Source organism: Lemur catta, chromosome 1 (genome assembly GCF_020740605.2).
Source record: "Lemur catta isolate mLemCat1 chromosome 1, mLemCat1.pri, whole genome shotgun sequence".
Classification (NCBI taxonomy): Eukaryota; Metazoa; Chordata; class Mammalia; order Primates; family Lemuridae; genus Lemur; species Lemur catta.
The window spans coordinates 110,429,961-110,457,317 of NC_059128.1; the positions used below are offsets into that span (position 1 = coordinate 110,429,961).

At 51.3% G+C, this 27,357-nt stretch overlaps 1 protein-coding gene across 1 annotated transcript; it reads left to right on the plus strand.

Moving 5' to 3' along the window:
- Positions 1-593: 593 nt before the first annotated feature.
- LDLR (low density lipoprotein receptor) lies at positions 594-26,581 on the plus strand. Its single transcript, XM_045546183.1, has 18 exons — positions 594-801; positions 7,290-7,412; positions 8,041-8,163; positions 8,786-9,172; positions 10,548-10,670; positions 12,587-12,709; positions 14,109-14,228; positions 14,646-14,771; positions 16,021-16,192; positions 16,282-16,509; positions 18,166-18,284; positions 18,567-18,706; positions 20,534-20,675; positions 20,811-20,963; positions 21,587-21,745; positions 24,057-24,134; positions 25,623-25,780; positions 26,460-26,581. Exons 1-18 carry the CDS (start codon positions 699-701, stop codon positions 26,493-26,495), a joined length of 2,613 nt encoding a protein of 870 aa, XP_045402139.1. The 5' UTR covers positions 594-698; the 3' UTR covers positions 26,496-26,581.
- Positions 26,582-27,357: the final 776 nt, after the last annotated feature.

Consider the following 27,357-nt stretch of genomic DNA (forward strand, 5'->3'; position numbering starts at 1 on the left):
GTATAGGGTCAATTGATTTTTGAGATGTTTTTGCTTATAATTCATCCAACTGCTGGATCCCACAAAATAATTTTTTATGGCTGTACTTTTCGTGACAATTTTATTTAAATTCCTCAGTGATCACTGTTTATAAGGCTACTTAGAATAACCATGTAAAAACAATATACAACTAAAAACGAAGCTAAAAATCTATATACGATTCCTAGAAAGGAATAAGGCAATCTAGGAGGGAGTGGGGGAGGAAGTTTCCAATATTTCTATTTTTTCTTTTGAGGCAGAAAGGAGATTGTCATTAGGCGATGTGAAAGGACAGTCGGTATCCTTCGGGAACCTAACAGAAACACAGCAGTTAAATGTTGAGAAATTTCACGGGGATCTTTCAGGAGACTCACTTCCAATTTTTAGGAGGAGGTCAGCTCTTCACCTCAAGACCCAAGTACAACAAATTAAGTCCACGGCCTATGGAGCCGCTTTGGAAGGACTGGAATCCGAGCCAGGACTTCACGGGTTAAAAATCAGATGTCACATCAGCCGTTCGAAACTCCTCCTCTCCCAGTGAGGTGAAGACATTTGAAAATCACCCCACTGCAAACTCCTCCCCTTGCTGGAAACCTCACATTGAAACGCTGCAAATGACTAGGGCGCACCGTGCAGTCGCGGGAAGCCTGAGTTTCCAGCGCAGGCACTAAGGGGTCGCGATGTGGCTCGGGATGTTGCGAGCGGAGGCTGCCACCATGGGGTCCGGGGGGTGGAGGCTGCGCTGGGCCGTCGCCCTGCTCCTCGCCGCGGCGGGGGCTGCAGGTAAGGCTTGCTCCAGGCGCCCGCGCGCGCCCCTTGGGAATTTAGATTGCCGGGTGGGGGGAAAAGGGAAAATTAATCACTCCATCCTTGGGAGACTTGTAGGAAAATGGCACGAGGTCTTTCCCAAACAGCTAGAGGGAGGGTTGGAAGGAGTAGGAAACGGGGCGCCGCTGTCCCCCCAAGTCTCCGCGGGTTAAGGGACCCCCTTCTTTTTCCTCAGAGCGGGGGTACCGGGACCTCCAGTCCTAAAAAGAGGGACCCCCCCCTCAAATCTGTCATTCTAGAAGCAAGAGCGACTCGAGGCCCGGTTTCCCAGCTTGGGGGGTGGGTCCCCACGGGCAGGGGTTACCGCGGCGGCCGGATCAACTTTGTGCACTTCGGCGGGCGCCGCTGCCACCCTAGGCCGGGCGCAGCTTCGCGTGTGCCTCGCGGGCGCCGCGCCTGGGACCACCTCCTCCCGCCACGCCCCCGCCCTGCGGCCACGCCCCCCAGCTCCCATTGTGCGCCGTCCGAACAGGCGAGTCTCGGGCCACTCCCCTCGTCCAATGGCAGGCGGCGGAAGCGGAGGCGCGCGCGGGAAGGGGCGGGGCCAGCGCCGGGCGGGGCGGGGCCTGCGCGGAAGTCGCGGCACTCAGCGATCTGGGCGAGGCGGCCGCCGGGGAGCTCAGGCGCCCGTCGGGGGTTCTTGTCACAAAGGCGTCGACACGTCCGGGACCCTGCGTCAGCTTCCACGAGCGTAGACGAGGCGCCCACCGGGTGTCCGGGTCCCCTCGGCAAAGGCCCCGGTTTCCGCCGCGCTCTGTGTAGAGACGTCTGTCCCCCGTGGTCCTCGGGGCCACCCCTCGCGCCGCCCTCCCTTGTCAAGTTCACCGACGTGCCCAGGCCGTCCTGAAGTCCTCGGTGCTTCCCGAGGCTGAAACGTCGCTTTGGCATCTCCTGATCCCTCCTTGGTCGAGACCCTCAGCCAGGGTGGGGCAGGAACCCAAAGACAGGGACCCCGGGAGGGACGGGCCCTCAGATGGCCTTGTTTGTTCAAACACTCTAAATGGGTTCGGTTGAGCTGCCCACGTGGCTAGTTTTTGTTTTGGGGAGGTAGGTTGGGATTTAGATGTCTACAAGAGGCCAGCTGGTGCGTGATCCTGAGTTACTGCTTTCTTAGATGGCTTTAAATTAGCTGGCGAGTGGCAGCCAGCTCTGCCCTGGACAAGAGCTAAAAAGCCCCTTTCGTCCTCAGAACCAGCTCAGCCCTTAAAAGGATTTGGATTGCCTAATGCACAGAATTGCAGGAAGTTTTTGTTTTTGTTTTTAATTCATTTATTGGCAGGAGATTGGCTTTGAGTGGAGGGAGAACTTTGAACTCTCTTGGAATCTGTAACATGTCAGTTTCCTCTGGGAGGCCAGGAAGGGAGGGTGCAGAGAAATAGCACCATTATTATTGCAATAATGTGGTCACCCAGTTGAATAAAGCACAGAGAGCATGGCTTGGTTGAGTACTACACTGTATTCCACTCACTCATCAACTCCTTCCCTAAGAGAAGGTGTTGCAAGTGAAGTCTTGAGCAAGACCTTGTTAGTTTAGTATCTTCTCACTGAACGGCTGGAAAGCTGATGTTTTCTTCTGTTCTCAAAGATACTCGGAGCCCTGATATCTTCCCCAGACTTCTGACAGCTCCTTGATGGGTGTTCACAGCAGCTCTAGCTGCACCAGCTTGCTTTGGAGCCGGCTTCAAGGCATTTCTGCTGGGGAATTTCTTGTCTGTTTCCTCTAGGAAGTCCTAGTTGGAATCTGAAACTGCACACGCCTTCACCCCCTAGCCAGATAAAAATCAGTAAACAGTGGTATGTGGATTGTCAAACATGTCACAGGCTCACTCACATTTAGAAAAAATAGATCAGTTGGGTTGCGAGTTGTGGGAAAAAAAGATAGCGAGAGCTTTGTTGAGACCAAAAATCTGTAAGGTTATGTTCTTCATTCCTGCTCTTATCTGTAGAATTCTTCCCTTGATAGGACCCAATTCTAGATGCTTCTCTTGCTCTGTGCTTTGATGTCCCCTTTGCATTCCACATCAAGTACACTAATAGCATCTACACTCTGCCTTGCTGTCAAGGAAATGGCCTTTTGTTGCTAAGAGACTGCAGAAGTATTAATATTAATAACTAACCAGCAGCAATGGCATCTTGCTACACCTCCCAAAAGGAACAGGCAACATAATCTACCACTGAGTTCACCCTGGGGAAACTACATACCCAGTTTCGAAAGGAGCAATGATCCATTGATTTCTAATTCATTTTCAGCTGAGTCCATTTTCTTCAGTCAGGGGATTTTCTTTTTTTAAGGAAATGATTCTAGCTACAATGTTGATTTCCCAATGTAGCAATTCCCTTCAGTACCATGGGAAAGAAAACATAGAAAGCATCTACCACCTCATTTGTGTGTTGGGGAAAAAGCAGAAATGTGTGTTCTCCTTTTTTGTTTCGATAACCTTGTTCCTGACCTGTCACTCGTGACAGGAGAGAAATCGGAGGGCTTGGAGTTGATAGCGTTTTGTTTTGTTTTGTTTTGTTTTTGAGAGGGGCGCAATGTGTATGTAATTTTAGGCAACTGCAGCAGGAGGGGACATGAGGATCGCCGCCCTGATTTGCTTTGGCCGAAATGCAAATGATCTAATGTGAAAAACCCAAGCCTTGCTCAAAAGAACAAGAAAAATGTGTGGTTTCTTTGGGCTGTGGTGTTTGCGAGAGGACTAGTTCTGACCCCTTGCTCAGGTTGTGCTGTGGGGACACCCCTGAGGTGCTGTCACTTGGCATACTTTGTCCCCACTTGCCCAGCTGTGGGGGCTTATTTTGCAGGCGAATGCTGTCTGGCTACGCTTGTGACAATAAAATCTACTTTTTAAATACTGTCTGGAGGGTTGGTCGGCTGTGAGATCGCCTGTCCTAACAGAAATAGGTAATGATGGGGTCTTGCTGTTGGTGCGGTCTTGAACATATTTCTATAGATTCCCCGAGAGGCAGTGTAGAAAGGTGGCTTTAAGTGGCTCCCCAAGTCTTTTAACTAGAATGACTTGGGGGAACTGACTTAATCCTTCTAGGCCTCAGTTTCTTGATCTGTAAAATGGGGCAAAATAGCATTCTCCACTTCCCAGAGAGTGTTGTGAGAATTAAAGAACAGAACCAAAAAAAGGGGCCCCACCCAGATCCTCACATAATAAATAAACATCAGCTTATAAATAGACACACAGGTGACATATCCATCCAGTGGAATACCACTCAGCAATAAGAAGGGACAAACAGTTGATACATGCGTTGCTACCTCTGGCTGGCACATGCCTGGAGAATTATAGCCAGGGAAGGCTCCAGGGCTGGGGAGGGGTTTTTAAATTCTTTGTCCTTGTTTAAAGGGTCTTCAGCTGTTATTAACATTTCTAGACTTTCCAGTGGTGAATTTTCTTGGTAAGATAGGCCCTTGTGCAAACAAAGGTTGGGAGACAAGAGCAATGGATTAGTGGTCACCAAAACTGTGGTCACCCAGTGGGGTGATAGAAGCTCCTCCCTCGAGATATTGATTGCCAACACCACCCCTTGCCTGGACTTCCCTTTTATTTATTCTGAGTTGCCTGGAATCCCAATTGCTTTGTATCCGCCCCCTGTGTCAGCAGCCAGAAGTGAGTCATTTCCTCCTTTGAGCAAGATCCCAATTCAGGGATGAGTCAGTGGGGTGTGGGGGGTATTGCTGGAGCGCCTCTGAGGGGGCCATCCTGTCCTGTACAGATCAGTAGCTGGGCAATAGAATCACCAGTGTCTGTGACCACAGCACATTCCAAAGCTCAAGTCAGTTGCTTCTCTCTTCCCTTTCTGTCTTTGACCCATTCTCCTTGTCACCTGGGTTCCCAACTGTGTGGGCACCTCTGGGACATGGCCTCCTTGTAATTCACAGTTACCAAGTTGTTGATTGTTCTAAATCTTCTCTATATTTCTCCATGTTTGCCGTCTCCACCCTTGTTTGCCCCTCCACCAACCGCCCCCATGCCTTTCCTAGCCGGTTCCTACCCTCTGGCAGAGGCATTGGACTTGAACTTGGAAGACCCAAACTTTCTTTCCTTTTTTTTTTTTCTTATTTATTTATTTTTTAGAGATGGAGTCTCAGTTTGTCTCCCAGATGCAGTGGTAGGATTGTAGCTCAAATTCCTGGGCTCAGGTGATCCTTATGCCTCAGACTCCTGAGTAGCTGGGACTACAGACGCATGTGCCACCACATCCGGCTAATTTTTCTATTTTTTTTAGAGACAAGGTCTCACTCTTGCTCAGCGTGGTCTTGAACTCCTGACCTTAAGCAATCCTCCCACCTCGGCCTCCCAAAGTGCTCGAATTACAGGCATGAGCCACCTCGCTCTGCCCCTAGTCTATATGCTAACAAGGGGTAGTTCCATGGATGTAGACACTTACCAAAACTTACCTAACTATTCACTTTATATCTGTTCATTTTATAGTATGTTAATTACATCCCAATTTAAAAAGAAAAGAGGTGGGAGGATTGATAGAGGCTAGGAGTCTGAGACCAGCCTGGACTACACAGCAAGACCCCATCTCTCAAAAAAAATTTTGTTTTAAAAATTGGCTGGGTGTGGTGGCCCACGCCTGCCTGTAATCAGAAGGCTCAGGCAGGAAGATCGCTTGAGCCCAAGAGTTCAAGGTTACAGTGAGCTACTGCTCTGTAACCCAGGTGACAGAGACAAAACAAAACAAAAAAGGATATAGTATAGTTCTAACCCCCTAGAAAGTTCCTTTGTGCCCCTTTCCTGTTTAATCACACACCCCCACACACATACACCAGGAACAACTACTAGTCTGATTTCTGTCATTTTACATTAGTTTTGCCTGTACTAGAACTTCACATAAATGCCACTGTAGTATGTACAAACTACTATATATGTGGCAATAGAGGCCAGAAACAATATGTTTCAGAGATTCACCTGTGGCAGTGTATATGAACTGCTTGTCCCTTCTGGTTGCTGAGTAGTACTCCATGGATGGATATGTCGCCTGTGTGCCCGCTTGCAAGCTGATATTTATTTATTTTGTCAGGATCTGGGCTGTTCTTTAATTCTCACAACACTCTCTAGGAAGTAGACTGCTATTCTGCCGCAGTGTACAGATCAGGAAAATGGGTTCCAGAAGGATTAAGTCAGTTGCCCATTTCATTGTAGTTAAATGGAGTGGAAAGCCACTGAAAGCCAGGACTGTCGGTCTAACCCCCTTTCCACACTGCCGCTCAGGGAGTCTACACGGACGTGCTTTGTGAACCATCAAAGTAGAAACGGATGAAGGGCCAGACCTTTTGTCCATGGATCCCTGTAGCAGAAATGTCAAGTCCAAGGGCTCCCTCTGGCCATGCATATTTGAAAGTTCAGATAAATACACAGATACTCTTAAGTACAGCCTCCAAAGCATAAAAACATACAGACACACACATACATATATACATAAGCAAGTAAATAAACAAACAGAACGATCTTGGCCCAGCACAGTAGCTCATGACTATAATCCCAGCACTTTGAGAGGCCGAGATGGGAGTATTGCTTGGGGCCAGGAGTTCGAGACCAGCCTGAGCAAGAGTGAGACCCGGTCTCTACAAAAAGTAGAAAAATTAGCCGGGTGTGCTGGTGAGCACCTGTAGTCACAGCTGCTCGGGAGGCTGAGGCAGGAGGATCGCTCGAGCCTAGGAGTTTGAGGTTGCTGTGACACAGTGAACCCCTGTCCAAAAACAAATAAATATCTAAAATGCAATATAGTCAATAGCATTTTGATCTCTTTTCCAAGATGTGAAAATTATACATTTTAGGAAATTTTCCAAACACTTACTTTGTTCTCCTTTTTACCTAATAATCCAAGTCTTTGTTTTCCTAGAAAAAGTTTTCTCTTATTATATCTTTTGTTAATGTTTCTGTCCCATTTCTTTTCATCTGACATATTCAGATACACAGTTATCTTCACTGCTGGATCTGTGTTCCCTAGCTTCTATATTTATAATTTCTTACAATTCTTTATCTCTTTATATTTCCTTTCTACCTACTGGAGAAAACTCCTCAAGTTTTCTTCCACCTTAATGATTTTGCTGTGTCAATTTTCCTCATGACTGTTTTCAGTACAGGTTTTTAATACACCAAGTAATTTTCATTTCTCTGTTAATGTGCGTGGAAATTCTAACATTTTGTTCCCCAGTGGGTCCATACTTTGGAACCAACAGCCTCATGTCAAAGTCTTTGTTGCTAATTCCCTCTTTTGGGTTTATTCTTTGCACCCTCCATTATACTTTAGGGTTCATGAATATTCATTTGTCGTGCATGTTTAATTTCCTGGGATTCCGGCTGTTCTTGATAGAATTACATTTCCAGTTTGTTCTTCAGTGGGCAGGAGAGCGACACGAGGCATGGCCAGTGTCTGATCCTGCCACTTAGGAGTCCCCTTCCCTTTTTCCTCTGTCTCAGTGGAAGACACATGTGAGAGGAACGAGTTCCGATGTCAAAACGGGAAATGCATCTCCTACAAGTGGGTTTGTGACGGCAGCGCCGAGTGCTCAGATGGTTCTGATGAGTTCCAAGAGACCTGCAGTGAGTCCCCTTTGGGCACAAAGCACCTCCTAACATTATTATTATTATTATTATTTTAATCCTAAACCTTCTTGATGATGGTGGCTGGAATGAATTGGGACGTGGGGAGAGGCGACATTATTGGAATTTTCCTTAAAGCCATTAAGTGGCTCTTTTTTTTCAATTGAGGTGAAGTTCACCTAATATGAAATCAACCAGCTCAGTGGCATTAATGCGTTTACTCACAGTGCTGTGCGGCCATCACCTCTATCTCGTTCCAAAACCTTTGCTTCACCTGATGTCTCATTTTTAACACGCTTCATTAAGTTTCCTTTGTTTTGTCCCATAAAGGGTGGCGTTGGCTGGGCGTGGTGGCTCAAACCTATAATCCCAGCCACTAGGGAGTGTGAGGAGGGAGGATCACCTGAGCCCAGAAGTTTGAGACCAGCGTGGGCAACATAGCAAGACCCCTTCTCTTTTAAAAAAATACATAATAATTAATTTTCTATTTTAAAGGGTGGGATTGAGACTCTTACACATTCTGGGGTTTTCCCGGGACACGTTCTGGGGTTTTCCTTGGCAACGATGGGACTAGAGAGCCCAGCTACTCTTCCGTTTCAGCGAAGACTCAATCTTGTTTCTCCTATAGTGTCGGTCACCTGCAAATCGGTGGACTTCAGCTGCGGGGGCCGTGTCAACCGCTGCATCCCTCAGTTCTGGAGGTGCGACGGCCAAGTAGACTGTGAGAACGGCTCGGACGAGCAGGGCTGTCGTGAGTATTGCCTAGGAGCCGCACACCCCGGGGCCGTATCTGTGTGGCCTGGCCCAGCCCATGCCAATGAGCCCGCCGGGGTTTGGGGGGTGGTCAGAGGAGCGGCGTGTTGGCCACTGCTCAGGAGACGGACTCCATCTCTTGGCGGCTTGGTACGAGCACCAACGTGATGCTCAAAGGAAATGTTCATTGGAGCATCCCGGATTTTGGATGTTTGGATTTGGGATGTTCAACCAGTGAGGATAATGCAAATATCCCCAAATCCTGAATGCTTCTGGTCCAAGCATTTTGGATGAGGGATGCTCAACCTGTAATAATGACAGCAGTGTTGTAGGTGGCGCTGCCGTCTCAAGGGACCCAGTTCCAGGGCTTTCCACCTAGTAATTCGCCAGTCCTCGCAGCCACGCCGGGAGGTGTGTGCAGATGAGGACCCCGGGATGCAGAGAGGGCAGTGGCTCAGAGTCCAGGCCCTGAAAGCTCCCTGGCCGGTGCCTGCAAAGGTCTGCCACACTGGGGCCTGGCCTCTCTGGGCACAGCGTCCCTGCGTGTAGAATGGGCTGGTATCCGGGGACAGGAGGAGATCTAAGGTGACAGGGTGGTCTCTTCCCTTCTGTCCCCACAGCCCCCAAGACGTGCTCCCAGGACGAGTTCCGCTGTCACGACGGCAAGTGCATCGCCCAGCAGTTCGTCTGCGATGCGGACCGGGACTGCCTGGACGGCTCAGACGAGGCCTCGTGCCCCGTGACCACCTGCAGCCCCGCGAACTTCCGGTGCAACGATTCCACCTGCATCCCTGAGCTGTGGGCCTGTGACGGCGACCCCGACTGCAAGGATGGCTCCGATGAGTGGCCGCAGCGCTGCGGGGGCCGAGACACAGCCGCCCCCCAAGGTGACAACGGCCCCTGCTCTGCCCACGAATTCCACTGTCGCAGCGGCGAGTGCATCCACAGCAGCTGGCGCTGTGACGGCGGCCCCGACTGCAAGGACAAGTCTGACGAGGAGAACTGCGGTACGGGCAGGGAGTGGGGTCCCCTCATCTGTCTCCAGATTCCCCCAGGTGTGGGACAGGAGGCACCTTTAGATGGTTAATCAATTTCAAATCACTTGCCAAGACAGTTGGTCCCACATTGTGTTTCTTTCAATCTGAGGATCACACTGAGGAGAATGCAAGTCCCCAAAGCACCTTTTAATGACTAAGTTAGTCTCTTTTTGATAATGGAAAGGAGTTATGAGCTGCAGTATATTTTTGCTTTTTGAGGCTGGGGTCTTGCTATGTTGCCCAGCCTGGTCTCTAAATCCTATGATGCAATGATCCTCAAACCATCCTCCCACTTCGGCTTCCCAAGTGGCTGGGACTACAGGCATGAGCCACCACACCTGGCCAGCCTACAGTATTATTGGCTCAGAAAGGACCCTGGGCCTGCCTGATGATGTCCAAGCTGCATGACCCTTGGCCGGGGACATGACCTCATGAGCACGTCCACACCAGCTGGTGCTGTGCTGAGGTCTCCCTGCTGTAGAAAGAAGCAACGGCACTGACCTTTGCGGCTCTGATTAGAGTCTGGTGCCACCCAGTAGAGCTTTCTGCAGAAATGGGTATGTCCCACTGCTGCCACTGTGCAGAACAGGAGCCGCCGGCCCATGTGGCCATCAAATTGTTAAAGTGTGGCACTTGAGGTCAGGAGTTCGAGACCAGCCTGAGCAAGAGCGAGACCCTGTCTCTACTAAAAATAGAAAAATTAGCCAGGCATCATGGCACGTGCCTGTAGTCCCAGCTACTCAGGAGGCTGAGGCAGGAGGATCACTGGAGCCCAGAAGTTTGAGGTTGCTGTGAGCTACGATGACACCACTGCCCTCTAGCCAGAGTGACAGACCAAAAGAAATCTAAGAAAACCTTCATGGTTGTGTTAGGGTCTTTGCATTTGGGGGTGCTTTATTTTTTTTCTTCCTTCCCATTTTTCACACTCTGAGCTGTGATTTTAATAATAATTTCCCTAGGCTCGAAAGTACACCGGAAAAGAAAAATCTTCTAAAACCTATATTTAAAAAGCATGTTAATCTGTGTTACAGTGGAGAATACAAAGAAAGGTGGATCTGGGAGTTTCCCCAATAGTGGGAAGGAAGGTCGCCACTTTCCTTTTTACCCGCTGCAAGGAAGCAGCACTTACTTCTTCAAGCTCGGAGGATGAGCCATTGTCTTCCACTTTTCTGGTGGCTGGGGAGTGTGTTTTCATCTGTAAATGTCCCTGGTCCACAAGGCAGCCCCTGAGGCATGAGGCAGCCCGTTCCTCCTCCCATATGGGGAAATCACTGCTGCACAAGTGGAAGGTCTATTTCTGTGGTCGCCTGTCCTTGAGAAAATGACCACACTCTGTCTTTTCCAGCTGTGGCCACCTGTCGCCCTGACGAATTCCAGTGCTCAGACGGGACCTGTATACACGGCAGCCGGCAGTGTGACCGGGAGTATGACTGCAAGGACATGAGCGATGAACTTGGCTGTATCAACGGTGAGCTCTGGCCGCCTGGTTTCCCACCTGCCATTGTCAGCGCCTTGCTGTTTGCAAATGTTCCGCAGAGTCAGAGGGTGCTTCCCAGGGCAGCTCCGCTCCAGCTGGGGGGTCCTTGGGCAATTTACAAAAACCCCTCTGAGCCTCACTTCTGCTTATCTGAAAAATGTGCATAACGATAGCTCCACTTTCAGGACTGTGAGGTTCCTTAAGGTCGCTGTGTGCAGAGCTGGTGTCTTTGAGCTCGTAGTTGTGTGCACGATGCCCTTTCACGCAAAGGACTGAATTCCCAATATAGCAGCGACGCTCCTGGGCACGTACTCAGGAGACAGTTGTACCCACGCAGCGGAGACTGGTTTTGAGCCAGTTGCTGTGAGCTAGGCTGATGCCACAGCACGCTAGCCCAGGAAACAAAGCAAGACTGCTCAAAAGAAAAAAACTCCTGGGCTCAAGTGATCCTTCTGCCTCAACCTCCCTAGTAGCTGGGACTACAGGCACGAGCCTGAAGTTGATGTCTAGGTTGATTTTTCCGCCGAGCAAGGCCTATTGGATCTGTCAGCTTTTTAATGAATTTCATGTTTTAAGAAATGTGTATGTCCCACCTACACTCAAGCATCAATCAAAAAAACAAAATTAAAAAAAAAAAAGGTAAACAGGCTGGCTGTGGTGGCTCATGCCTGTAATCCTAGCACTCTGGGAGGCCGAGGTGGGAGGATCACTTGAGGACAGGAGTTCCAGACCATCCTGAGCAAGAGCAAGATACCATGTCTACTAAAAATAGAAAAATTAGCCGGGCGTCATGGCAGGTGCCTGGTAGTCTGGAGGCTGAGGCAGGAGGATCGCTGAAGCCCAGGAGTTTGAGGTTGCAGTGAGCTAGGGTGATGCCAGGGCACTCTAGCCTGAGCAACAGAGTGAGACTCTTGTCTCAAAAAATAAAAAGCCTTAAATAATTACTTAAATAACATTTAATAATAAATTAATAGAAATTAATACAAATTTAAATAATATTCCATTGCATGGATGGACCACATTTTGTTTATATGGACACTCGGGCCGTTTCTGCCTCTTCACTGTTGTGAACCATGCTGCTATGAACATAGGAATAAGTCGTGGTGTAGTGACATCATGGAATATCGTACAGCCAGGAAATGAAGTGACAGCCACCAGCAGCAACAAAGGCAAACCTCATAACCTTAGTACTGAGAGCAGGAAGCCAAGTTGTACGAGATTACCAGAAAAATGAGCAAAATTAAACAATATATTGTTCATTAACACGTTTGATAAAACTATTGATGAAAAAATAAAAGAGCTGGGCATGGTGGCATGTGTCTATAGTCCCAGCTACTCTGGAAGCCAAGGAGGGAGGATCACTTGAGGCCAGGAGTTCAAGACCAGCCTGGACAGCATAGCAAGACCCCGTCTCCAAACACAATTGAAAAGAAAAAAACTGAAGAAAAAAAAGAAAATGGTAAACCTAGAATTCAAGATTATGGTTACCTCTGTGGGTAGCAGGATTTGTTAGGAAAAGTCCCCTCTAATAGTCAAGGTTAGGGGTCTGCAGTGTTTTACCATAAAGGGCCAGATAGAAAATATTCTTGGCTTTTGGTGGTGTAACAGCAGCCACAGACCCCATGTAAATGAATGGCCGTGGCTGTGTGCCAATAAAACTTTATTTAAATAAACAAATAGTGCACTGCTGTGGCTCTGGAAGGCAGGGCGCAGTTTCCCAACCCCTGCTCCAGATGACATTCTAATTCATAAGCTGATTGACGGGTTCTCGAATGTTAAATGCTCATTATACTTTAGTAATGAGTACATTTGCACGTATTCCTGTGTGAATGGACTCTCACATTAGAGTGCTAAGCACACTGGTGCGGCTCAGGCAAACCTGACCCTCCTCTGTGTGACTCTTTCAGTGACACTTTGCGAAGGGCCCAACAAGTTCAAATGCCACAGCGGCGAATGCATCACTCTGGACAAAGTGTGCAACTCGGTCAGGGACTGCCGGGACTGGTCGGACGAGCCCATCAAGGAGTGCGGTGAGCCTCAGGGGGTAGCAGCTTGCAGACAGGAGGGGAACAAGATGTGATTGCAGTGGGGCTTTGCGCACGCTACCTGCCCAAGCCACCGAGCAGAGGACATTTTGGCTCTGGTACAAGACAGATGTGTGGAATGGTGGGGGTTGGGGATAAGTGGCTTCACTTCTGAGCCCCAGTTTTCACATCCATCAAATGGGCTGGTGTTTGCGCACACATCCTAGAGCTGTTGGGAACTGACCAAACAATATGAGGCTTATAAAGTGTCTGGCTGCAGTCTGACCCACAGTGGTGACTGTTCAAGAGGTATTTTGTTTGGAGACTTCCTCCTAAAAATATAAATTCTAAAATATGTGAATTCTTTTCCGTGGGTTCCTGTTTCTATCCTGAGAGATTTTTCATTTTACCCATCCCTCCAGGTGGTGGGTAAAGAAAGACCCTATTAGGATTAGCTGTATAGTATAGAGTTGGGGGCTCAAATTTTCTCTGTCAAGAACCAGAGAGAGCTGGGTACAGTGACTCACACCTGTAATACTAGCACTTTGGGAGGCCCAGGCAGGAGGATCACTTGAGGTGAGAAGTTTGAGACCAGCCTGGACAACATAGCGAGACCCTAATCTCTATAAAAAAATTTTTTTTTAAATTAACCTGGCATGGTGGCCGTGCCCGTAGTCCCAGCTATTCCAGAGGCTGAGGTACGGGGATCGCTTAAATCCAGGAGTTCAAAGCTGCCAACAGAGCCAGACCTCATTTCTTAATACAAATAATAAAATAAAACAAAGAACCAAAGACAAAATATTTTGGACTCTGGGCCATACGCTGTCTGGTGAACTACAGACAGCTACAGACAGAACGCAAACCCATGCAGGTGGCTGCACTCCCAGAAAGTTTTGTTTATGGACACTGACACTGGAATTTCATACAACTTTTCCGAGTCCTGGGATATGATTTTTCTTTGGATTTTAATTTTTCTTGTCACCTATTTAAAAATGGAAAAATCATTCTCAGCTTGCAGGCTGTAACACAACAGTTGTCGGCCTGGTGTTGGCCCATGGGTAGCGACAGCAAGAGGGTAGATTCCAGAGCCAAACACCCTGGGTTCAAGTTCTAAGGGTGTGATCTTGGGCAAGTCATTAAACTTGGCCAGGCCTCAGTTCCCCAGCTGCATATCAGCTACTTTTAGGGTTTTGGGGAGGATTTCACGTGTTAATATTAATGTATATAATATATCTGTAGTAAGTGACAGGTGGTTGGTTTTTGTCATTGTCGTTATATATTTTATTTTATATATATATATTTTTAAATTGTGGTTGGGAAAAAGATGGTGAAATTGCACAGGGTGGCAGGCAAGGGGCACCTGGAAGCCTGAGGGTGACCCGTCTGTGTCCCCTGCCTGGCACAGGCACCAACGAGTGCTTGGACAGCAACGGAGGCTGCTCCCACATCTGCAACGACCTCAAGATCGGCCACGAGTGTCTGTGTCCTGACGGTTACCGGCTGGTGGACCAGCGACGATGTGAAGGTGATTCCCTAGCAGGGCCAAGCCTCCGGCCCCTCCCTCTGCCCTTCCTGCCATGGTGCCCAAACTCCCCATGCCTCGATTTCCCCATCTGTTAAGTGGGCATGAAAACATGAGACGTCACAGAACATGTAGCCCAGGCCTGATCTCCAAAGAGCACTTGGCTCGTCGGAGATTCTTGCCTTTGGGGATTAATAATGAAGAAATCTCGGCTGATGCAGCTTCACTCTCTTAGCTGGGCGACTGAGGTGTATGGTGAGGGCAGGGTCATTGTTGAGGATGACACTTGGCCGTTCCCTTGACTATGTCCCCCAGGGGATGGGCTGTCCCCTGATGCTTTGGGAGGCATTGGCTTTGCTCTGGGTCCGTTAGCTCCGCCCTGGGTAAAGTCCACCCCAAACCTCTTTCTCTGTTTGCCAGATATTGACGAGTGTCAGGAGCCCGACACCTGCAGCCAGCTCTGCGTGAACCTGGAGGGGGGCTATAAATGCGAGTGTCTGGACGGCTTCCAGCTAGACCCCCACACCAAGGCCTGCAAGGCGGCAGGTGAGTGCGGGGAGGTGACGGGAGGTGCTGGCCTTGCCCCTCACGCGCCAGCAAGGTGGGGAGTTTCGTCACCTGAACTTTCTCCTGAGGAGTTCCCAGCCCCGCCGTAGGGCGGAGACAGGAAGCCTTCCTGTCTGGGACCATCTGGCCAGTGACTTCAGGCAGCAAAAGCTGGAAAGCCATTGCCCAAGCCATCCACACCCCGTCTAGCTGGAACATAGCACCAAGGAAAGCAAATCTACTTAGAACAGAGACCAAAATAGAACAATAGCTCAGTGTGAAACAAAACTGTGGAAATAGTTGAATTTCTTTTCCACCGTGAAGGTTAGGTCATAACTGCAACCACGTACCGATTTTTAGACTCCCCTAGGTCAGGGGATCCTGTGTTTCCAGAGGTGTGACTGTCACCGTGGAGTTGTGAGGAGGTGGGAGGATTGCTTGAAGTCAGGAGTTCGAGACTAGCCTGAGCAAGAGTGAGACCCCATCTCTACAAAATATAGAAAAATTAGCTGGGCATGGTGGCACGTGCCTGTAGTCCCAGCTACTCAGGAGGCTGAGGCAGGAGGATCGCTTGAGCCCAGGAGTTGGAGGCTGCAGTGAGCTGCGATGATGCCACTGCATTCTACCCAGGCAACAGAGCAAGACCCTGTCTCAAGAAACAAAACCAAGATTGTTACTTACAGAGCCAAGAGGAAGGGCTGTGCCACGCCTTGGGGGCCCCTCGGGGAAGCACCTGGGCTGACCTGGAGGCAGAGAAGGGGAGTGTAGACAGGAGCCTTTACTGTGCTCGCCTCAGGGAGGGTTGGGTGACACAGGGAAGCAGGCTTAGCATCGGCTGGTGTGAATCATTCTAGCAGGCTGTGGGGACATGGGGCTGTCCCTGGTCGTCTGGGACCTGGCCCTGGGGTGATTAGGGTAGAAGGATAAGTGGCCTGGAGTCTGACGGCCCAATAGAGGAGGTGACAGGGATGTGGGCTGGTCACATTGCAGATGAGGCGAGACTTTACTATCTCTACGCATTGGCCAGCCCTGGCAGGGACTGTCCCTCCAGGATCAGCAAGTCCCCAGACATCAAAGCATCCGAATCACATGGCTAATATACCAGCAAGTGTTTGCCCCACCCTTCCCCGTTATCCTGGGAGTTTGCTCGGGCTCAGCCACTGCCCACTGCAGGGGCAGGGAGATGGGTGCTCTCGGCCCCACCAAAGGGTCCCTTCCGCTGTCCTGACTGCCCTTCCTGCGTCCCCAGGATCCATCGCCTACCTCTTCTTCACCAACCGCCACGAGGTGCGCAAGATGACGCTGGACAGGAGTGAGTACACCAGCCTCATCCCCAACCTGAAGAACGTGGTGGCTCTGGACACGGAGGTGGCCAGCAACAGAATCTACTGGTCCGACCTGTCCCAGAGGAAGATCTACAGGTGAGCAGCAGCCCCGCATGCGGCCCTGGCGCCCAGGTGGCACAATGGCCACCGGCCCCGAATCTCACGCCCTCCCGCCCCTGCCCTAGCACCCAGATTGACGGCGCCCACGGCTTCTCCTCCTACGACACCGTCATCAGCGGAGACCTCCAGGCCCCCGACGGGCTGGCTGTGGACTGGATCCACGGCAACATCTACTGGACCGACTCCGTCCCGGGCACCGTCTCTGTGGCGGACACCAAGGGCGTGAAGAGGAAAACGCTATTCAAGGAGACGGGCTCCAAGCCGAGGGCCATCGTGGTGGACCCTGTTCACGGGTGCGTGTTTGCGACGAGGAGGGGTGTGGAAGGCCAGAGGGCACAGGTATGGGGTTAAGAGCCTATTAGGACTTGGGGATGTTTGTGCCTCAGGTAGACTGAGTGAGGTGCAGGCGGTCCTGAGCTGCAGGGAAGAGCTGGCATCAGAGACGCACTCTGTCAGGGCAGGAGTGGCAGCCTGGAGCTGCGGCTCGGGGGGCCGGATCCTTCCCAGTGCCTGTTATGTTCCCTCGGATGGAAGCGGACCTTGGGGGACAACTTCAAAAGTAGGCCAGGCATGGCGGTGCCCGCCTATAATCCCAGCACTTTGGGAGACTGAGGCAGGAGGATCGCTTGAGGCCAAGAATTTGAGACCCCATCTCTACAAAATACCTTAAAAGGCCAAGCAGGGTGGCTGCACCTGTAGTCCAGCTACTCGGGAGGCTGAGGCAGGAGGATCGCTTGAGCCCAGGAGTTTGAGGCTGCAGTGAGCTATACTCACACCACTGCACTCTAGCCTGGGCAACAGAGCGAGACCTTGTCTCTTAAAAAGAGAAAGAAAGAAAATTAGAATACTAACTTCAGTGAGTATCAGAATTTAATATGAATCATATGTTACACTTTTTTTTTTTTTTTTTTGAGAAACGGCTTCACTCTGTCAGCCTGGGCAGAGTGCCGTTGTGTCGTCGTAGCTCACTGCAGCCTCGAACTCCTGGGCTCAAGTGATCCTCCTGCCTCAGCCTCCCGAGTCGCTAGGACTATAGGTGTGCGCCACCACACCCTGCTAAGTTTTAGTAGAGTCGGGGTGTCACTCTTGCTCAGGCTGGTCTCGAACTCCTGACCTCAAGTGATCCTCCCGCCTCGGCCTCCCAGAGTGCTGGGATTACAGGTGTCAGCCGCCGCGCCCGGCCATACGTTACAAATTGAATGAGAAATGAAAATACAATTGTAATTAGTGTTTTGCGGCAGAGTCCCCAGGCCACAGGATAGGATTGGAGAGAGATAAAAATACCAAGGTCCTCCATTGAGTTAGTCTAGTTTTGGGGGAGCCTTCCATGTGTGAAACTTGGGGACAGGCGGGGAGAGAAGGTGTCACCCAGATGGAGCCCAGGCGGGCATCGTGGCTGATTCAGCAGCTCTGGGCTCGAGACCACAACCCGCGTGCCCTGGCAGGAACATCACCCCCGCACCCTGCCCTGTGTACTCTGTGCCTGTCAGGCTACGTCTGCCACGTTGGAGACGTGAGAGGTAGAACTGCACAAGTTCACAGGGCCATGGGCAACCTGGGACGCCATCTGTGCTGGCAACAGCAGTTTGGGGAAGGTCTGGTGTAGGGGAGAGAATGCTGGAGAAGGCACAGGGGGCCGCTTTCCTGTGGTGTCTGGAAGTTCCGAGAAGGCTGGGTAGGGAAGAGAGGCTCATTTAGATGGAACAGAACCTGTGAGGGGAGCTGGGCCCCGGGCAGGGCCCCCCCGAGTAAGACAAACGCTTGCTGGTGTCAGGGAGCATCGGATGGGGTGACACGTGGCCACACAACTGCCAGCTCAGAGTGCCCAAGCAGGGGCTGTTTTCCTGCGTCTTGGCCTGGCTGTTGTAGGCTGAAGTCACTCCTCCTCGCTGGTGGCCGAATCCCCCCTCGACGGCCAGCTCATGTCTGCTCTGCCTGTTCCCCTCCAGCTTCATGTACTGGACCGACTGGGGAAGCCCTGCCAAGATCAAGAAAGGGGGCCTGAACGGCGTGGATGTGTATTCGCTGGTGACAGAAGACATCCAGTGGCCCAACGGCATCACCCTGGGTATGTTCGAGGGATGGCCGTCCCCGCCGGGGTTGGCCACGCTCTGCAGGACAGGGGGTTCCTGAACAAGCCCTGGGGTCATTCTGACCTGCAACTCCCCCACCTGCCCCGCAGAGAGGGCGTCACAGGGGAGGAGTGAGACGGTGGTACAGGCTCACACATGATCACAGCTGATCTTCTGGATGCTTCTCTGCTGGGGAAGCAGAGCAGCCAGCCCTAAAAGGCCCCTCTGGGAATCTGGCATCAGCATGTGACCTCTTGTCATCCACCTGTGGATTCTAGATCTTTCCAGCGGCCGCCTCTACTGGGTTGACTCCAAACTGCACTCCATCTCCAGCGTCGATGTCAACGGTGGCAACCGGAAGACAGTCTTGGAGGACGAGAAGAGACTGGCCCATCCCTTCTCCCTGGCCATTTTTGAGGTGAGGCTTGGGCGCTTGAGTGAATTCACCACTGACTGTTGTGTATTTTTTTTTTTTTTTTGAGACAGAGTCTCACTCTGTTGCCCGGGCTAGAATGAGTGCCGTGGCATCAGCCTAGCTCACAGCAACCTCAGACTCCTGGGCTCAGACAATCCTCCTGCCTCAGCCTCCCGAGTAGCTGGGACTACAGGCATGCGCCACCATGCCCGGCTAATTTTTTCTATATATATTTTTAGCTGTCCATATAATTTCTTTGTATTTTTAGTAGAGACGGGGTCTCGCTCTTGCTCAGGCTGGTCTCGAACTCCTGAGCTCAAACAATCCACCCGCCTCGGCCTCCCAGAGTGCTAGGATTACAGGCGTGAGCCACCGCGCCCAGCCTGAGTGTTGTGTATTGAGAGCAACTTACATACGAGGCAGGAGCGCTCGGGTGGCGGTTGACACACCTTGTCCCCTTCATTCAAGGCACGATGAGCGCAGAGAACTGCTCCTGTCTAGGAAAAGGTCTTAGACCTGGAATTATTCATGTTTTCTTTCTTTTCCCCAAAAGAATTTTGAAAGGCCTAAACTAGGGGTTCTCAACTGGAAGCAATCTTGACACATGGGGGACGTTGGGCAATTTTGGTTATCAAAACTTGGTGGCGGATACTATTGGCATCTAGGGGGTAGAGGCCAGAGATGCTGCTAAACACCCTTAACAATCCCAGCAGTCTGGGAGGCCGAGGTGGCAGGATCACCTGAGGTCAGGAGTTCGAGACCAGCCTGAGCAAAAGCAAGACCCCAACTCTACTAAAAATAGAAAAAAATTAGCTGGGCATGGTGGTGTGCATCCGTAGTGCCAGCTACTCGGGAGGCTGAGGCAGGAGGATCGCTTGAGCCCAGGAGTTTGAGGTTGCTGTGAGCTATGATGATGCCACTGCACTCTAGTCCAGGTGACAGAGCAAGACTATCTCAAAAAAAAAAAAAAAACAAAAACGAAAAGAAAAAACCCAAAATACCCTCAACAAAACATTAGCAGCCCAAACAGAGCCACAGCGGGGAAACCTCACTCTAAGGAAACAGTGCTATATTCATACACCCATGTTCGTAGCAGCATTAGTTACATCAGCCAAAAGGTAGGAACAACCTAAGTGTCCACCCACGGATGGGTAAATACACTGCGGTCCATCCACACAATAGAATATCATTTAAATTTATGTTAATTTATTATTTAAATAAATTCTGTAGAATGGAACATTATTCAGCCTTAAAAAGGAAGGAAATTCTGACATAGGCTACAACATGGATGAAACTTGAGGACATTATGCTCTGTGACATAAGCCAGACACAAAAGGACAAACACTGTGTGATTCCACCCATAGGAGGTCCCTAGAGTTGTCACATTCACAGAGGCAGAAAGTAGAATGGTGGGTGCCAGGGGCTGGGGGAAGGGAGGGGAGTGAGTGTTTCATGGGGACAGAGTGTCAGTTTGGGAAGATGAGAAAGTTCTGGAGATGGAGGGTGGTGATGGTTGCACAACAGTGTGAAGGTGCTTAATGCTGCTGAAGTGTGCACCTAAAAACAGTTTTGATGTCTGGGCGCGGTGGCTCACGCCTGTCATCCCAGCACTTTGGGAGGCTGAAGCAGGAGGATCACTTGAGGCCAAGAGTTCAAGACCAGCCTGGGCAACATAGTGAGACTCCATCTCTACAGAAAAGAAGGGAGGGGTTACGACGTACATTTTACGTTATGTGTATTTCACCACAGTGAAACACTAACAGTGGAGGAGACCATGGTCTGTGTCCTTCCTCAGTAGCTAATGCGATCTGTCATCTTAACCCCCTACAGGACAAAGTGTTTTGGACGGACATCATCAATGAAGCTATATTCAGTGCCAACCGCCTCACAGGCTCGGACATTAATTTGGTGGCTGAGAACCTGTTGTCCCCAGAGGACATGGTCCTCTTTCACAACCTCACCCAGCCGAGAGGTAAGGATGGGTTGGCCATATCCCCGACTCCCTACCTTGAGACTTCCTCATGGGTACTCTGGAATTTTCCAGAATGTTCTGGAATTTTCTGGGCTATCTCATTCTAATCCTGACTCCTTGCTCTTTCCACCCCAGGGGTGAACTGGTGTGAGAGGTCCACACTCCACAATGGTGGCTGCCAGTACCTGTGTCTCCCGGCCCCGCAGATCAACCCACGCTCACCCAAGTTCACCTGTGCCTGCCCCGACGGCATGCTGCTAGCCAAGGACATGAGGAGCTGCCTCACAGGTGGGGCACAGACCTTGTTTCTGCCCCTGCCAAGCCTCTCTTTGCTCATCTGTGAAATGTGTACCTCGAGGTCATGAGGACTTCGCCTTGCTCGAATGCCGGGCGCATCAGCACAATGCTGGACATTTAGACCCAGGATCCTGCCCCCTGAGGAGGCGGTCTCGTTCCTGACAGGGGCAGAGATAGAGGAAATAGACCCCATTCTTGAGGATTCTTCTTAACCTCTCAGAAAGTCTCAAATTGAGGCCAACAGGTCTGGAACATCTTTTTTTTTTTTTCCCCCTTTCTTTGTTTCTTTTTTTGAGACAAGGTCTTGCTCTGTCACTCAGGCTGCAGTGCAGTGGTGTGATCACAGTGCACTGCAGCCTCCACCTCCTGGCCTCAAGTGATCCTCCTGTCTCAGCCTCCCAAAGTGCTGGGATGAGAAGCTGGAGCCACCACGCCCAGCCAAGAACACCTTCTTAACACTTGTAAATCTCTCTTTTGAACAACAAATAACAACAGGATCATAGCGTGGATATCCATGGGCACTGATTTTCAGTTATTTCTTGGCAGCCGACAGACAGCGCTTGCTTCGGACCTGTCTTGGGGGGCACTCAGAAAACATTTGTTTATTCTTTCAGAGGCTCAGCCCGTACTGACCACCCAGGGGACCTCCAGGGTCAGCTCTCCAGCCGTGGGGCCAAAGCACACGGCCACCCGGCCTGCTCCTGGCACCTCCCGGACACCTGTGGCCGTTGCTGGGCTCACCACGGCAGAGACGGTGACGATGTCATTCCAAGGTAAAGGTTGGGCCCTCTCTGGCTGGGCCCTTCAGAGGCTGCCAGCTGGAGTGTGGATGGAGTTCCGGCCCCCTTGCTGACTGTGTCTGACCTGGGCTGTGTGTTTCTCAATCCCGTTTCCCTGCCTATACAATGGGCCGAATAACAGTGTTCCACCTCCTGGGGACCAAGGCTGCTAAATCGTGCGAAGGGCCTGAACCCTTGAGGCCGCTGGTCCTCGGCGTTGGCCAGGCGCAGGTTCCTAGACGTTTGAAATTTTATCAAAGCCCATTCTCTGCCTCATTTTTAGGACTAGGGTGAGGTGAGAGAGGCATTCTTTAAGACACATCATTTGACAGGTGCCCCCCAAAACTCAGGAAGCCTATACAATTTTTCTAATTTTATTTTTTAGAGACAGAGTCTCACTCTGTCACCCAGGCTGGAGTGCAGTGGTATCATCAGAGCTCACTGCAGCCTTGAACTCCTGGGCTCAAGCGATCCTCACTCCTCAGCCTCCCAATGTGGTGGGATTAGAGGCATGAGCCATCGCACCCAGCCTCCAGGAAAATTCTAATGCAATATTTTTATTAAAAAAATCAAATCCGACAGGCACTGTGGCTGGAGCCTGTAGTCCCAGCTACTCAGGAAGTGGAGGCAAGAGGATCCCTTGAGCCCAAGAGTATGAAGTTATAGTGAACAATGATGGCGCAACTTTAGGTGAGCCCAGGTGACAGATCAGGAACCTGTCTCTTAAAAATAAATAAATAAAATCATCAGGTACTGCCCAGGGGCTGGCCAAGCTTGTTTCGCAAAGAAAGTTTTACCAGATCCAGGGTTCCAAAAAGGCTGGATCATTGCAAGTGTAGGCTCAGATACTATCTTTCTTGGAAATTTTTGATATTTTGTTCACCGTGGGATTTTTGCATTCACTTTAATTTTTAAAGATCGTGCCTTAAAATATTTCTGGAGTCTTGAGATCAGTTCCTCAGTTTGTCCACCAGAGGGCACCAAACTCAGCATTCGCCGCCAGGAAGTGAAGCCCTCTAGGAGGTTTCTAGCAAGGAAAAAAAAGAATGCAGTCAGCAAATTTCAGACAATTTTTTTTTTTTTTCAGAGTAGCTGAAGCTTTTGTTCAGCCCTGAGCGAGATAAAACAGGAATCGATGTAGATGAGGGAGGCGAGAAAGCATCTTGCTTAGGGGTGAGGGGTTTACTGCTGGGAAAACCATGTCACAGATGGCCCACCCGGGGGCTTCTCAAGTTTGGCAAAGGAGCCCTTTGAACCGGGAAAGGTTCCAAAGGGTCCCTCTGTTGCCCTAAGTTGTTTTTATCTCAAGATTTCTTAAATATGCACAAATGTGCAACTGGGTCTACACGCATCATGTGCATGTACGACAGTCAAATGAAAACCCAGCTAGATTTGAATGTCATGAAGGATGGTAAATCACCCCTCACTGCAGGGACATGTGACCCCGATGTGGCTCATTCAGTCTTCCACCCTTTGACCCGTTTGGAGCACTGAAAATGTTGGCTCACCTGGGGGGACCCTCTGTTGTACGGCCCAGCTGCACCTGCACGGTTCTGTACTGAGGTCACCGCCATCCCATAATGTCTCTCCTTATCCTGGGACAGCTGACACAGGACAATCAGGCTTTGGTGCCATCCCATCCCGGCACTGAGATTGCTGGATGTTGTGGGGTCAGAAGGTGGCTCCCTGGCCACGTCGGGAATGTGTTCATTTCAGTAAAATGTACAACCGGGTTGAAACATTCCACCCTCGACTTCATCGACCACAGAGGCGAACGTGCAGTCTGCAGGCCTCTTTGGTTTTTTTTTTTTTAAGAGACAGGTCTCGTTCTGTCACCCAGGCTGGAGTGCAGTGGCATCATCATAGTTCACTGCAGCCTCGAACTCCTGAGCTCAAGGAATCCTCCTGCCTCAGCTTCCTGAGTAGCTGGGACTATAGGCGTGCACCACCACACCTGGCTAATTTTTTAAATTTTTTGTAGAGATGGGGTCTTGCTATGCTGCCCAGGCTGTACTCAAACTCCTAGGCTCAAGTGATTTTCCCACCTCGGCCTCCCAAAGTGCTGCGGGTTCAGGCGTGAGCCACCGCGTCCAGCTTAAGAGAGCCTCCTTAAATCCCAGTTGAATCCCACTACCCCAGTGACTCCCGGATAAGCCAGACTGGCCTCTCTCGGACTTGGGGGGTTCTCCAAGTGCCCGTGAACTCTCCAGGACAGGGAGATGTGTCGGGCGTTTCCCTGCGCGTGACTGTGTCGTACACCTGCTGTGATTTCTGTGGACCTCACTTCTTCCCTTCTCCCCCACAGCCCTGGGTGACGTCCCCAGCAGAGGAAACGAGGAGAAGCCTGGGGGCGTGGGGGCCCTGTCCATCATCCTCCCCATTGGTAAGCGCGTGCCGGTCCCCCCGCCTCGCCCAGGTCACAGCCTCCCGCAACATGACCTCATGCCCAGCCTGCTGGACCGTTCACCTGTTCTCCCAGGAAGGGGTGGCCCCACTGAGTGTCCCCCATGGCTGGGGACACAGCTGTGAAAGAAAGAAACGTCTCACCCCCTGGGGGCTGACGGGGAACAAAGTCAGGCAGCGAAGGTGTCAGGTCAGGGACCTAGGGCCGGGATCTGCACTCCGGGGAGAGCCCCAGCCAGAGTGGAGGGACTCGTGGGCTCCTTGTGACCAATCTGTTCTCTTGCAGGGGGCGGGGGGGGGGAGGGCAGGTAGGAGAGCTCCACTCTCCCTCCTCGCCCCTGCTCACTGTGGCTCAGCGAGCACCACGTCCCTTTTCCTGTCCCTCGAGGCGTCCTTTGGAGGTGTCCCCTAGATGACCTGCAGCTATCTGCCTATGGGGTGACAAACACGGCAGTGGGACTCGTCTCCCTCGGGTCTTCAGGGTGACACCCACCCGGGGTCTTTCTAGTGGAGCCCGAGTCTCTGCCCACTTCTGGGCACTGGCCGGAATCTGTTACAAACCCCTCTGAGCGTGCCCGTGCCTGCCCCTGGGGCAGTCGAGGTTGGCGCTCCTAGGAACTCTGGAAGGTGCTGGGCCACCTTGTGCAGGGTGCAAGGAGTGGGTAAAGTGCAGTGGCCTCATCACAGCTCACTGCAGCCTCAAACTCCTGGGCTTAAGCGATCCTCCTGCCTCAGCCTCCCGAGCAGCTGGGACTACAGGTGCAGCCAACACACCTGGCTAATTTTTCTATTTTTAGTAGAGACAGGGTCTCGCTCTTGCTCAGGCTGGTCTCGAACCCCTGAACTCAAGCGATCCTCCTGCCTCTGCCTCCCAGAGTGCCAGGATTACAGGTGTGAGCCACCACACCCGGCTAAGTCTCACTATTATTGATGCAGAGAACAACCTGACCCCACGGGAGTTAAAACAGAAGAGTGAATTATGATCCCATGTAGAAAAAAAATCCCATCTCTAAAAAAGTCACAGCCCCATGCATGGTTAATCCTAGATGGAAACCTGGAAGAATAAACAATCAGCTCCTTCTGGAGTGAGGCTGGCCCTGGGGGCTTCAAGGGAGAGATTTAGTGTCTGTATAGATAGATTTCTTTTTTACAATGAGCGAGCACTGCTTTAAACCAGAACATAAATATTATCCAGTGAAAAGGGGACAGGCACAGTGGCTCACATCTGTAATCCCAGCACTCTGAGAGGCCAAGGCAGGAGGATCACTTGGAGCCACGAGTTCGAGACCAGCCTGGGCAACATAGCAAGACCCCTCTCTCTGTAGAAAATTGAAAAAAAAAATTTTTTTTAAGGTATAAAGGCTGGGGGTCTCAGGCATCGGATGATGCTGGTGGCCTCACTCTGGGTGTGGACTGGGGTCTCCTGTTCTGGGGGCAGCTATGTGATTGGGTCTGCCTCTCCCCGCAGCGTTCCTTGTCCTGTTCTGCTTTGGGGGCTTCCTCCTCTGGAAGAACTGGCGGCTCAAGAACATTAATAGCATCAACTTTGACAACCCCGTGTACCAGAAGACCACAGAGGATGAGGTGCATATCTGCCGCAGCCAGGACGGCTACACCTACCCCTCGGTGAGTGCTGCCCCCGGGGAGGCCGGAGCCCGTGGCGGCCCCCACCTGGCACAAGGCCTGGGTCAAATCCTCAAGGGCCGAGTCCGAGGTGGCCCTGGTCCGCTGGGTGGAAGCTTCTGGGTGCTCTCCCAGAATGGTAGCGGACATTCTCCTGATGGGGGAAGAGGGACATCGGATAAGCAAATAGATCAAAGCAGACGGGGAGGGAACAAAAAAAGTCAGGAGTTCAGAGAAGGATTCGTGCGGACAGGAAGGAATAGGGTGCGATTTTATACAAGGAGGTCGGGGCAGGCTTCTCAGAGCAGAGAGTGTGGTTTTCAAAGAAAACAGCCTGTGCAAAGGTCCTGAGGCTCGGCCTTGCCTGGCATATTTGAGGAGGCCAATGTGGCTGGAGCAGAGAGATAAAGAGAGAAAAGGGGAGAGAGGGAGGAGGTGACCAGGCAGGGCCTTGTGAGCCACTGCTGAAGACTTTGGCTTTAACCCTGAGTAAGGTGGGAGCCATGGAGGTTCTTGAGCACAGGAGGGAAGCGACTGGCTTGGGTGCTCACAGGCGCCCTCTGGTGGCCATGGCTGGGAGAGAACAGACGGCCATGGTTCAGGACGTGACAAATAGACGTCCCCGGCCGTGTTTCCTGAATGTGGTTCTGATCGTTTCCGGCGTTTACCATTTTGTTGACAGAGACAGATGGTCAGCCTGGAAGATGACGTGGCGTGAACATTGGCTTCGAGTCCTGTCCCTCCCCGGAACCTGCTGCCACTTGGTGGCAGGAAGAACACTTTCTCCCAGGACCCTGCACCGACTGCCCACCTCCCTGCCTAGAGCCGTTCCTGAGGCCTCCTTGACGTTCAAGTTCAAGTTCATGGCCTCCTGCTTCATTCAAAGAAAGAAAAGACCAAAGGTGCCGCCGGCAGCCGAAGCCCAGAGGCCTGTCCGCCAGCCAGAGTTTTGTTTTATATATTTATTCATCTGGGAGGCCCTGCAGGCTTCTGAGGGTACCCACGAAATGGGTTTTGGTTGGGATTTTTGGTTTCTTTCTTTCTGTATAAAGGGGAAGGCGGAGAGGCCCGGGGAGCTGGGACGGCGTCTCCGTTTCTCCCCGGGGAAGATTGGAGCTTCTCTGCGCCTCCACTCGACCCTCACGTGGAGGACAAAAGGACAGGGCTTTGAAGGGGCGACAGCCGGGCCCCAGGCACTGCTGCATGCGCCAGTTTGTCGGCAGAGCCCCCACACTCAGGAGTCAATGTGTTTACCTCGACCTTGCAAGCCTCGCTGGACAGCCCAAGTTAACTCCGCCCTGTCACCCCCAGATGAGGGTCCACTCAGTGTCTTTCAAGCCGGGTGTGTGCCTTCCTGAAGCCGGGAAAGGGACTCATGGCGTAGTCGGTACTGAGCTAGTTGAAGCCACAGTGCCCGGGCTGGCACCAACCGAGACCAATTCATTTGCCAAAACTGTTCCAGTTCCCGGAGGGAAAGCCTGAGTCACTGGTCACCCTTAATATTTATTAAGTGCCTGAGACACCCGTTACCTTGCGCGTGAGAACACGCGGACTGTGCCCTGCCAGAGCATCCTCCAGCC